Below are 13,551 nucleotides of genomic sequence, written 5' to 3'. Positions count from 1 at the left end.
ACAATCGGAGTTCGTATTTCATTGGAAATTAAGAGATCTAACAATAGTGTAAGCATGGAGAGTCAGTCCTTATGTTGGCACTAAGCAATTACATCTCCACTAATACACAGACGGAGCTCAGTGCCATTGGATTCCTTATAAGAGGAGCCCACAGTACAACCTGAAGGATCAAACCTTCCTCGCAAACAGTGGGCAATCATCAACCGCCCCCCAGAACCGGTCACGGTCGATGCTGCCATCTTCTCCATAGGTGGGAGATTAAAGCCTCCCCATCATGTGACTGTGGAGCTCCGAATCAGACCCTGGAGCATACCATCGAGCACTGCCCTGAGAGAGAATTCGCAGGCAGCCTACAGGATATCCACACTGTTATACTTTGGCCTGGATACCCAACTTGGATATTGACGTTTGATTTGCTACTACCATACGAGAGAGAAAGCGCCGCTGTACCTGACTGAAAAGGGAAACCGGCAGATGGAGGACATTTACTTCCATCTACATATTTGACTAAGAGTGGGGAAACAGGTTGTGTAAAAGCACCTATTGGAACTCTCGCAGCCAACCTTAAAACACCAGACTATGTGCTGACAGATCTGCCACACGTCACTGACAGCTTCACACATTCGTTTAAAAAAACTATTTTGATGGAAATCGCGCTTAAAAAATAAACACGGCTCCATTTGTTTAAAGGGGTTTGCATGCTCTGCCCTTCTCGCTGTTGCAAATATCGCTCCTAATTTCCCTACCGCTGGCCGCCCTGCGTGCAGGAACGGGAGATAATTTAGACACGTTCATCTGTTCTAGTTACGCTGTGTTCAGCTAGCTGTGCTCCATCACTTTAATTCCGTAGACAGCTGGGACTGCACCACAGACTGCGGCCCGCTTGCGTTTGGAAGCAATCAGCCGTGACGGGAGCTGTACCTAATAGCGCCTCGAGGCTTTTAGTTGCCATGGCAACAGTTATCAGCCAGTTTTGCTCAGTTATGTTCTTTGACCGCAGGGGTGAGTTGGGTGCAGGTGGCTCTGGCAATGCGAAGAAATCAGATGTGAAAGATGAAACGAAACAGAGGTTGGTCTGTTTGGGGAGGAAAGAGTACACTGCACTTTAAATAGGCTGGAGGCTAGTTAGCTTGTTGTTGAGCTTAAAGTGTATGTTTGGTGTCCTTTCTTCTTAGAAGCTGCGATGGAGAAGAGCGCACAGTGTGAAATACTTTCTTTTTAATGGGCCATGGCGAGGGAAGGAAAAAATAAAAGGGATGGTACTGTACTACTGGAGAACTAGTGGCAAATAAACACCTTTAATGGTCCCCTTCATAAACTGAAACTGGGGGCCATCAATATAAGACAGTCACTAATAAATCCAGGGGGAATTCAGGGGAAACTTCTTTACCCAGAGTGGTGAGAATGTGGAACTCGCTGCCATAGGGAGAGGTTGAGGCGAATAATAAAGATGCATTTCAGGGGAAGCTGGATAAACACGAGGGAGAATGGAATAGAAGGATATGGTGATAGGGAGAAATGAAAAGGGTTGGGAGGAGGCTGGTGTGGAGCATAAACACCGACATAGATCAGTCTGGGTACTCATAATCCCAGGACGTCCTGAGGTTGTGAAAGGCGTTGGAAAGACTTGCATTTATATTTCTTTCAGCTCCAAGTGGGCATGGACCCACAGCACAACACTAATTAAGCATCATCACTAAATGGAAAAATGTCCTCAGAATATAGGAATTACTGAATGAAAAAAGAACATGGTCCATCTGGTTCGTCTTACCATCCTTGTAGTCGCACGATACAACGATAATGGAGCTATTGACTAATCACAGCAATCAATCTCTATCTTAATGTTGCAGTTGTAGGTGCTCTTCTAAGGTTAAGGCCCAAAGCACACTGTGAAACATAGAAACATAGAAAATAGGTGCAGGAGTAGGCCATTCGGCCCTTCTAGCCTGCACCGCCATTCAATTAGTTCATGGCTGAACATTCAACTTCAGTACCCCATTCCTGCTTTCTCGCCATACCCCTTGATCCCCCTAGTAGTAAGGACTTCATCTAATTCTCTTTTGAATATATTTAGTGAATTGGCCTCAACAACTTTCTGTGGTAGAGAATTCCACAGGTTCACCACTCTCTGGGTGAAGAAATTCCTCCTCATCTCGGTCCTAAATGGCTTACCCCTTATCCTTAGACTGTGACCCCTGGCTCTGGACTTCCCCAACATTGGGAACATTCTTCCTGCATCTAACCTGTCTAAACCCGTCAGAATTTTAAACGTTTCTATGAGGTCCCCTCTCATTCTTCTGAACTCCAGTGAATACAAGCCCAGTTGATCCAGTCTTTCTTGATAGGTCAGTCCCGCCATCCCGGGAATCAGTCTGGTGAACCTTCGCTGCAGAGCGGAGGGAGCTTTACTCTGCATCTAACAGTAAGCTGTATTTGTGTAGCGCCTATAACGTAGTAAAACATCCCAAGGCTCTTCAAAGGAGCATTATCAAATACCAAGCCACTCAAGGAGATATCAGGACAGATGACCAAATGCTTGGTCAAAGAGGTAGGTTTTAAGGAATGCCCTAAAGGAAGAGAGGGGTGTGGAAAGGTTTAGGGAGGGAATTCCAGAGTTCAGGCAGCTGAAGGCACGGCCACCAATGTGGAGCGAAGGAAATCGGGGGCTGCGCAAGAGGCCTGAATTGGAGGAGCACAGAGATCTTGGCGAGTTGTAGAGGCTGGAGGAGGTTAGAGAGATAGGGAGGGGCTAGTGTGGCAGCAGCTAGGCTGTTTTTACAGCTATATCGGATCTGGGAGTACTTTGTGCTGCCATTGGGGGAGAGAAATGGACAGGAGTTCTGTCCCCATCACCAACATACTGCATTTATTCAGCACAAAATAGATCTAGAAAAAAAACCATCAGAATTTTGTATCTGTTTTGCTTTCGTTTATTCTTCATTTTATTTCACTTGTAGTCTGTTTCTGGGCCAATAGCTGCTCTCTGTGGCGACAGTCTAGACCACAACATTGCAACACGGCAGAGTTTACCTGATGCTACTAATGACTCACTGCTGGTTTTATTTGCGAAATCACAAATTGATTACCAGGAAATCATGTGCCCAGTAATTGTTAGAATCTGGTTTAGTCTGGCAGCAGCTGGGCCCAGGGCTGCTTCTACTTCACCGTTTCTGGCATCTGCTCCTCTCCAAGAGGACTTTTGACATGTTATCTGTCAGTCAACATATTTTGTGCCTCTGAAATGCTGCTTTTTAAAAAAAAAGAGCAGCTTTGTGCCACCATTTAGCTCTTTGATGAGGCACTAATTGCCCCAGGTACCTCTCACAAGAGATCATTCTTCGGAGGCTACCCCAACCACTCAACATGGGCTGACTATTCAACTGCGGGGGGGCATCAGAAGCCCAAGCCCTCACTCGATGCCCACACGCACGCGCACTTTACAACAAGGGTCATTGGATACCATTCAGGATCAGGAATCCAGCCTGACTTTCCCCTCCTCGACACAGGCTCGCTGAAGCCTAGGTCTCGCCCCACTGCAGCTGTCCCAGGGACGATCAGCACAGAGCTGGCATTGAACCTGGGAGCTGCCTGGTCTGTACGTCTTGGCCACTCACTCCCTGGACCATCGGGTGAGCAGTATTCATCATTTTAAGTAGTGTACTGCCACTGCTCAAAGCCAGAAACCTTCACTCTAGGTGAATACTGGTATATTTTTCACTTATTTTCAGATAAAGAATCATACAGCACAGAAGGGTAGTGTACTGACATGGATTGAGAACTGGTTGTCAGACAGGAAGCAAAGAGTAGGAGTAAATGGGTACTTTTCAGAATGGCAGGCATAGAAACATAGAAAATAGGTGCAGGAGTAGGCCATTCAGCCCTTCTAGCCTGCACCGCCATTCAATGAGTTCATGGCTGAACATGAAACTTCAGTACCCCCTTCCTGCTTTCTCGCCATAACCCTTGATCCCCCGAGTAGTAAGGACTTCATCTAACTCCCTTTTGAATATATTTAGTGAATTGGCCTCAACTACTTTCTGTGGTAGAGAATTCCACAGGTTCACCACTCTCTGGGTGAAGAAGTTTCTCCTCATCTCGGTCCTAAATGGCTTACCCCTTATCCTCAGACTGTGACCCCTGGTTCTGGACTTCCCCAACATTGGGAACATTCTTTCTGCATCTAACCTGTCTAAACCCGTCAGAATTTTAAACGTTTCTATGAGATCCCCTCTCATTCTTCTGAACTCCAGTGAATACAAGCCCAGTTGATCCAATCTTTCTTGATAGGTCAGTCCCGCCATCCCGGGAATCAGTCTGGTGAACCTTCGCTGCACTCCCTCAATAGCAAGAATGTCCTTCCTCAAGTTAGGAGACCAAAACTGTACACAATACTCCAGGTGTGGCCTCACCAAGGCCCTGTACAACTGTAGCAACACCTCCCTGCCCCTGTATTCAAATCCCCTCGCTATGAAGGCCAACATGCCATTTGCTTTCTTAACCGCCTGCTGTACCTGCATGCCAACCTTCAATGACTGATGTACCATGACACCCAGGTCTCGTTGCACCTTCCCTTTTCCTAATCTGTCACCATTCAGATAATAGTCTGTCTCTCTGTTTTTACCACCAAAGTGGATAACCTCACATTTATCCACATTATACTTCATCTGCCATGCATTTGCCCACTCACCTAACCTATCCAAGTCACTCTGCAGCCTAATAGCATCCTCCTCGCAGCTCACACTGCCACCCAACTTAGTATCATCTGCAAATTTGGAGATACTGCATTTAATCCCCTCGTCTAAATCATTAATGTACAATGTAAACAGCTGGGGCCCCAGCACAGAACCTTGCGGCACTCCACTAGTCACTGCCTGCCATTCTGAAAAGTACCCGTTTACTCCTACTCTTTGCTTCCTGTCTGACAACCAGTTCTCAATCCACATCAGCACACTACCCCCAATCCCATGTGCTTTAACTTTGCACATTAATCTCTTGTGTGGGACCTTGTCGAAAGCCTTCTGAAAGTCCAAATATACCACATCAACTGGTTCTCCTTTGTCCACTTTACTGGAAACATCCTCAAAAAATTCCAGAAGATTTGTCAAGCATGATTTCCCTTTCACAAATCCATGCTGACTTGGACCTATCATGTCACCATTTTCCAGATGCACTGCTATGACATCCTTAATAATTGATTCCATCATTTTACCCACTACTGAGGTCAGGCTGACCGGTCTGTAATTCCCTGTTTTCTCTCTCCCTCCTTTTTTAAAAAGTGGGGTTACATTGGCTACCCTCCACTCCATAGGAACTGATCCAGAGTCAATGGAATGTTGGAAAATGACTGTCAATGCATCCGCTATTTCCAAGGCCACCTCCTTAAGTACTCTAGGATGCAATCCATCAGGCCCTGGGGATTTATCGGCCTTCAATCCCATCAATTTCCCCAAAACAATTTCCCGACTAATAAAGATTTCCCTCAGTTCCCCCTCCTTACTAGACCCTCTGACCCCTTTTATATCCGGAAGGTTGTTTGTATCCTCCTTAGTGAATACCGAACCAAAGTACTTGTTCAATTGGTCCGCCATTTCTTTGTTCCCCGTTATGACTTCCCCTGATTCTGACTGCAGTGGACCTACGTTTGTCTTCACCAACCTTTTTCTCTTTACATACCTATAGAAACTTTTGCAATCCGCCTTAATGTTCCCTGCAAGCTTCTTCTCGTACTCCATTTTCCCTGTCCTAATCAAACCCTTTGTCCTCCTCTGCTGAGTTCTAAATTTCTCCCAGTCCCCAGGTTCGCTGCTATTTCTGGCCAATTTGTATGCCACTTCCTTGGCTTTAATACTATCCCTGATTTCCCTAGATAGCCACGGTTGAGCCACCTTCCCCTTTTTATTTTTACGCCAGACAGGAATGTACAATTGTTGTACTTCATCCATGCGGTCTCTAAATGTCTGCCATTGCCCATCCACAGTCAACCCCCTAAGTATCATTCGCCAATCTATCCTAGCCAATTCACGCCTCATACCTTCAAAGTTACCCTTCTTTAAGTTCTGGACCATGGTCTCTGAAATTACTGTTTCATTCTCCATCCTAATGCAGAATTCCACCATATTATGGTCACTCTTCCCCAAGGGGCCTCGCACAATGAGATTGCTAATTAATCCTCTCTCATTACACAACACCCAGTCTAAGATGGCCTCCCCCCTAGTTGGTTCCTCAACATATTGGTCTAGAAAACCATCCCTTATGCACTCCAGGAAATCCTCCTCCACCGTATTGCTTCCAGTTTGGCTAGCCCAATCTATGTGCATATTAAAGTCACCCATTATAACTGCTACACCTTTATTGCATGCACCCTAGTGGCAGTGACTAGTGGGGTACCGCAAGGTTCTGTGCTGGGGCCCCAGCTGTTTACACTGTACATTAATGATTTAGATGAGGGGATTAAATGTAGTATCTCCAAATTTGCGGATGACACTAAGTTGGGTGGCAGTGTGAGCTGCGAGGAGGATGCTGTGAGGCTGCAGAGCGACTTGGATAGGTTAGGTGAGTGGGCAAATGCATGGCAGATGAAGTATAATGTGGATAAATGTGAGGTTATCCACTTTGGTGGTAAAAACAGAGAGACAGACTATTATCTGAATGGTGACAGATTAGGAAAAGGGGAGGTGCAAAGAGACCTGGGTGTCATGGTACATCAGTCATTGAAGGTTGGCATGCAGGTGCAGCAGGCGGTTAAGAAAGCAAATGGCATGTTGGCCTTCATAGCAAGGGGATTTGAGTACAGGGGCAGGGAGGTGTTGCTACAGTTGTACAGGGCATTGGTGAGGCCACACCTGGAGTATTGTGTACAGTTTTGGTCTCCTAACCTGAGGAAGGACATTCTTGCTATTGAGGGAGTGCAGCGAAGGTTCACCAGACTGATTCCCGGGATGGCGGGACTGACCTATCAAGAAAGACTGGATCAACTGGGCTTGTATTCACTGGAGTTCAGAAGAATGAGAGGGGACCTCATAGAAACATATAAAATTCTGACGGGGTTAGACAGGTTAGATGCAGGAAGAATGTTCCCAATGTTGGGGAAGTCCAGAACCAGGGGTCACAGTCTAAGGATAAGGGGTAAGCCATTTAGGACCGAGATGCGGAGGAACTTCTTCACCCAGAGAGTGGTGAACCTGTGGAATTCTCTACCACAGAAAGTTGTTGAGGCCAATTCACTAAATATATTCAAAAAGGAGTTAGATGAGGTCCTTACTGCTAGGGGGATCAAGGGGTATGGCGAGAAAGCAGGAATGGGGTACTGAAGTTGAATGTTCAGCCATGAACTCATTGAATGGCGGTGCAGGCTAGAAGGGCCGAATGGCCTACTCCTGCACCTATTTTCTATGTTTCTATGTTTTCTAAGGAGGCCATTGCGCCTGTGTCAATTAGTCCCTCTCCCCTGCTCTTTCTCCATTGCAAGTATTTCTCCAATTCTCTTTTGAAAGTTACTATTGAATCTGTTTCCACCTCCCTTTCAGGCCGCACATTCCAGATCATAACTCGCTGCGCAAAATCAAATTCTCATCTCCTCTCTGGTTCTTTTCCCCATTATCTTAAATCCATGCCTTCCTATTACCGACCCTCCTGCCAGTGGAGATAGAGTAAATAAGGAGAAACTATAAAAACCCTTTATAATTTTAAACACCTTGATTGAATCTTTCTTTAACCTTCTCTGCTCCCTGGAGAAAAAAATCCCAGCTTCTCCAGTCCCTCCACACAACTCAAGTATCTCACCCTGGTACCATTCTAGTAAACAGAATGATACAACACAGGAGGTGGCCATTCAGCCCATCACGCCTGTGCCAGCTCTGAGGAACTATCCACAATTAATCCCACTCTCCTGCTCTTTCCCCCCACCCCACAATCCTGCAATCTCCTCTGCACCCTCTCCGTACAGCTTTCTATAATTTGCCTTATAATCCCAAAAAGAACATAAGAACATAAGAAATAGGAGCAGGAATAGGCCACACAGCCCCTCGAGCCTGCTCCGCCATTCGCTAAGATCATGGCTGATCTGATCTTGGCCTCAACTCCACTTCCCTGTCCGCTCCCCATAACCCTCGACTCCCTTATCATTCAAGAGTCTGTCTCAATGAAGGCCTCTCATATTTCCATGGAAATGCCAAACTAGTAAAACTGGAAGGGGCTTGCACCTGCAGAGTCTCACTAACAAACTGCCGGGTTATAAGCAGCATACCAGCAGCTGCCTGGAGTGAGCAACTTCAGGCAAAACACACAAACTTACCAAGGCTGAGACCCAAAGCCGTACCAGGCGAGCTGGAGAATTTGAAAGCCAAGGCCCAGGAGGATGGTGTTCTTATGACCTATGGACCTCATCAGGATCCCGAGCACCACAGTCTGCAAACCGAACACAAGTGAAATGAACATTGGATCAGTGAAATAAACAATTACAAATGTTAGAAAAAAGCAGTCGGCATCAAAGAATCATAGAAATTTACAGCACAGAAGGTCATTCGACCCATTGTGGCAGTGCCAGCTGAAAGAGAGCTATCTGTCCTAATCCCACTTTCCAGCTCTTGGTCCGTAGCCCTGCAGGTTACGGCACTTCAAGTGCACATCCAAGTACATTTTAAATGCGATGAGCATTTCTGCCTCTACCACCCTTTCAGGCAGTGAGTTCCAGACCCTCACCACCCTCGGTGAAAAAAGTTCTCAACTCCCCTCTAATCCTTCTACCAATTACTTTAAATCTATGCCCCCTGGTTATCAACCCCTCTGCTAAGGGAAATAGGTCCTTCCTATCCACTATCTAGGCCCCTCATAATTTTATACACCTCAATCAGGTCTCCCCTCAGCCTCCTCTGTTCCAAAGAAAACAACCCCAGCCTATCCAACCTTTCCCGATAGCTAAAATTCTCCAGTCCAGGCAACATCCTACTCTCCAGTGCGATCACATCTTCCATCAGCACGCAATCCTCACTTCCTCTGACACAGATTCTGTCATTCACCGACGGACTTAACTATGCATGCAGCAGTCTCACTGTAAACATATCACAATTAAAATGTTTCCACTTTAAGTAGAGAGCACTTACTTGAGCTAAAATGGAAAGGATTCCCACAACTGCAATAAAGGCAGCTACAGTTTCTGAGGAAAATCCAATTACCTGGAGAACATAAAAACGCAGAATAAATAGAAGAAAGGGTTGGGGCTTAAAAAAAATATATACATACATCTTACGCAGTATTTACAGCACAGAAACAAGCCATTCGGCCCACGGGTCCGTGCCGGGGTTTATGCTCCACACCACTCTCCTCCCACTCCATCACCATATCCTTCTATTCCTTTCTCTCTCGTGTTTATTTAACTTCCCCTGAAATGCATCTATACTTTTCGCCTCAACCACTCCTCGTGGTTGAGAGTTCCACATTCTCACCACAACTTATGCGGAACATTACAGGAGGTCACTCTGCAATCAGGGCTCCTTTCAGTGAGAGAACGAAACATTCAGGAGATCAGCAGAGACCGAGCTGGCAGGAGTGAAAGCCCAACAGTGCAAGGGAACAGTCGAGTTGTAATTCCTAATCCAGGGTGGTTATGGATTCTGAGCTGAAACAATCGAGCAATCCAGCTGACTTGGGAGGATGTGGAGCTGCCACACTGGAAACTTAATTATTTTTGTAAATAAAATGTTTCAAGTTAAATGATTTCTCTCCCCATTTCCTACTCGTCTCTCCTGAAGCTGCTGACTCATACTGGGGTAGCAGTTCCCCCAGCTCACCCACCTGGTGGGGTGGGGGGGAGGGGGAGAAAGAGTGTGACGGGTTGGGGGGAGGGGGCGGGGAGAGAAGACCTTCCAACCCCCACCCGGCATCGTTGGAGTGGATGAAATCCAGAAGTCACGAAACTGACACTTCATACCCAATAAACTTGTTAACAATCCACACACAATGCCCTATGACCCGGGGGGGGGTTTAAGGTCATACACTTGCGCTTGGGTAAGGGACTTCAGCTAGTGGAGGAATGCACTTGCTCTGGGGTAAGGGGGATGCACTTGCTCTGGGGTAAGGAGGGAATTCGGCTGGGGGAGGGATGGATCATGTTACAATGTGCAAAGTTAGGCTGGGCGGTTCCATTTACACATTCCAGAGAAACTTCAGGGTGTGGCTTATCCTCCAAGGGGACCAATCAGCAATAGGTCATATGATAATGGAGAGCCGATCAGAGAAACGGCTGCAATTCAGCTAGTACAAATAAATGCATCCTTTTAAACATCAGCTCATCCTAAATTGCTTCATAGACGAGTTACTTTTTGAAGTAACTTATGTAGGCAAATGTGGCAGCCAATTTGCGCTCAGCAAAGGTCCAAAAACAGCAGAAAGACGAGGTAATCTGCTCTTGGTTGTGGAAGGAATGTAGGCCAGAACTGGCAGAGTGGCCTGCTATTCTTTGTCAATGCCACAGGCTCTTTATGTCCACTTGAACAGGCAGATAGGCTCTCAGAAAGGCAGTGCCTCCACCAACGCAGCACTCCCTCCCTCCCTCAGTCCTGCACCGACAGATCAGCCTGGATTGCATGTGCAGATTTCGGAGTAGGGGCTTGAACCCACAACCGTCTGACTCAGAAGCGAGAATGTTATCCACTGAGCCAAGCCGACACAAAAGGAGGAAAAACAGAGACTGCCCGCAGTCAGACTAACAGGAGACTGGGCACACCAGCAGTGGCGATATCAGGCAGAGCAGATACACTGCAAGGGGATCTCAGTCAATGTTTCCTCTCATATTTGTGTGCGCGGTCCCTTTAGATTAGCTGCGCGGTTGCACATACGTGGTATCTTCCAACAACAGCAGCTGGTGAGCAGCTTGCGCGGGGGGCCTTCAGACTGGCGTGCGGCTAGGGGAACATCGATCCCAGTATTTTTTTTTATTCGCTTACATGATGTGAGCATTGCTGGCAAGGCCGGCATTTATTGCCCATCCCTAATTGCCCCTTGAGAAGGTGGTGGTGAGCCGCCGCCTTGAACCGCTGCAGTCCGTGTGGTGAAGGTGCTCCCACAGTGCTGTTAGGGAGGGAGTTCCAGGATTGTGACCCAGCGACGATGAAGGAACGGCCGATATATTTCCCAGTCAGGATGGTGTGTGACTGGGAGGGGAACGTGGAGGTGGTGGTGTTCCCATGCGCCTGCTGCCCTTGTCCTTCTAGGTGGTAGAGGTCACAGGTTTGGGAGGTGCTGCCGAAGAAGCCTTGGCGAGTTGCTGCAGTGCATCTTGTAGATGGTGCACACTGCAGCCACGGTGCGCCGGTGGTGGAGGGAGTGAATGTTGAAGGTGGTGGATGGGGTACCAATCATATGAGCTGCTTTGTCCTGGATGGTGTTGTGCACTCAGCCAGGCAAGTGGAGAGTATTCCATCACACTCCTGACTTGTGTCGTGTAGATGGTGGAAAGGCTTTGGGGAGTCAGGTGGTGAGACACTCGCCTGAGCTCCATTAATGGAGCAACAGATAATTCTACAGAACCACCATCAGGAACATTGATTTCAGGAATGCTCATTTAGAATTCACTGAATCCAACTCTAAGTTCATCATCTTGTATTCTGAAACAGGTGTCTTTACTATTTCTGGTCCTAAAACGATTCCCAAGTTATCAACAAACTGGCAGCAATTCAGATTCACACGAAATGTTGAAGACACATTATATATGTAACACACACATATATATATATAAAAACAATCTTGTGACTGGAGCCTTGTAGAGGTTGGCTCCAACATTGCCCCAGACCAGACTGTTGGGGGAACAGCTTGAACAGGTTTCTGCTGCTTCAATGGTTCCCAAACAGTTTTGTTTGTTAATCCTCCACCCGAGGCATTTTACCCACCCTGCCCAGTCTCTATTCCCTCCCCCAGGTGGCTCAGCTCTGCCTCCCATACAGAGTGCTCCAGCTGCAGTCCCCATGGTGACCTGCCCAAACTGTTCCAGCCATTGCCCTCTACTCCCTCAGCCGAAATCCTGTACCCCAAAAACTTACCCTCCCGCACCCCATTCCGGGACCGTGGTCATCAGCCTCTGGCCCGAAAAATAATTCTCTTGCACTTTAGTAACTTTTAATGTAGCAAAACATTTCGATGCGAGTGATGGAGGGCTGATTGGATTGGGAGCAGGAGCAGGGAGAAGAGTTGAGGGAACTGGCCAAAGGTGCGATGGAAGAGATATTTTAGTGCCCTTGTACTGAAGGGACTGAGATTATTATATATAGCTTTCTAAGCTTATGATAACTTGGTTTAAATGGGTTCAATTGTACACGCTACCTGTGAATTACTTGGAGGTGAGGCAAGACTACAAAAAATAGATCACCACCACCCAGAGCACTTCCAATCGTGCCGTTCATTCTGGGAAACAGCAGCCAATATACATGCAGCTGGTATCGACCCGTATGCAGGCAATGTAAAGAACGAACACCTCATCATTGACCCAACAGCAGGGGTCCCCTGGCTTCGACCTCTCTCGGAGACAGCGGGCAGCAAGCGCTTGGCCCAATCCGCACGGGGCACGGACGCTGTGCCCACCTGCTCCACACGGGGAAGGTGAGGGACGGCCCAAAGTGCGACTGTGGCCCTGAGTCCCAGACCCTGGAACACCTCACATCGACCGGCCCACTGAGATCTGTGGGTCCCAGACCCTGGAACACCTCACATCGACCGGCCCACTGAGATCTGTGGGTCCCAGACCCTGGAACACCTCACATCGACCGGCCCACTGAGATCTGTGGGTCCCAGACCCTGGAACACCTCACATCGACCAGCCCATTGAGATCTGTGGGTCCCAGACCCTGGAACATGTCACATCGACCGGCCCACTGAGATCTGTGGGTCCCAGACCCTGGAACACCTCACATCGACCGGCCCACTGAGATCTGTGGGTCCCAGACCCTGGAACACCTCACATCGACCGGCCCATTGAGATCTGTGGGTGCCAGACCCTGGAACACCTCACATCGACCGGCCCACTGAGATCTGCTGTGGGAGGTTCCTCATTTCTCCACTCGACATCTCAGGAGCCCGTTGAATGGAGAGCCAAACCAGACATCCCATTATAAGCTTTTCCCATCGTACAAAAACTACTCTTACCTAACCCGTGCATATATAGACTAAGTAAATTCCCGGTGAGAGGGCCTTCTGGGCATGATACCTCAGGATAGGTCTACTGCAGGTATTTGTAAGCAGATTTAATGGATGAAACACTGACTGTGCATTAGCTTGGGAAGACGAGGTCTGTGTGCTGATGCACTACACCACTGAGACCTGCGATGCAGCTGCACCTTCCCGTCCCTGTGCACAGAGTTTCTGATTCTAACTACATCATCTGCGGATGGGAGGCAGGGAGAACAGGTCAGCTATGTTTCCCCAGAGAAGGGGAAAAAATAGGACCCTTTGGTGACTCTGGCGTGGAATCAGTCTGGGAGCAAGGCACTCACCTACACTCTCAGCAGGAAGGGAAGGGAGAAAGTAACATGCGAGAGAGAGAGAGAGAGAGAGAGAGAGAGA

General features: G+C 47.7%; 1 protein-coding gene across 2 annotated transcripts in view; it reads right to left on the bottom strand.

Annotated features, from left to right (window-relative positions):
• mfsd14a2 (major facilitator superfamily domain containing 14A2) overlaps positions 1 to 13,551 on the bottom strand; it is a 96,446-nt gene that overhangs the window by 29,088 nt on the left and 53,807 nt on the right. For both annotated transcript variants that reach the window (XM_070859562.1, XM_070859561.1), the window contains exons 8-9: positions 9,102 to 9,173; positions 8,294 to 8,406 (exon numbers count right to left, since the gene is read on the bottom strand). In XM_070859562.1, the coding sequence (XP_070715663.1) occupies positions 8,294 to 8,406; positions 9,102 to 9,173 (185 nt within the window). The remainder of the gene's footprint in view (positions 1 to 8,293; positions 8,407 to 9,101; positions 9,174 to 13,551) is intronic.

Source organism: Pristiophorus japonicus, chromosome 18, assembly GCF_044704955.1.
Source record: "Pristiophorus japonicus isolate sPriJap1 chromosome 18, sPriJap1.hap1, whole genome shotgun sequence".
Lineage (NCBI taxonomy): Eukaryota > Metazoa > Chordata > Chondrichthyes > Pristiophoridae > Pristiophorus > Pristiophorus japonicus.
This window is presented reverse-complemented; position numbering and strand designations above follow the sequence as displayed.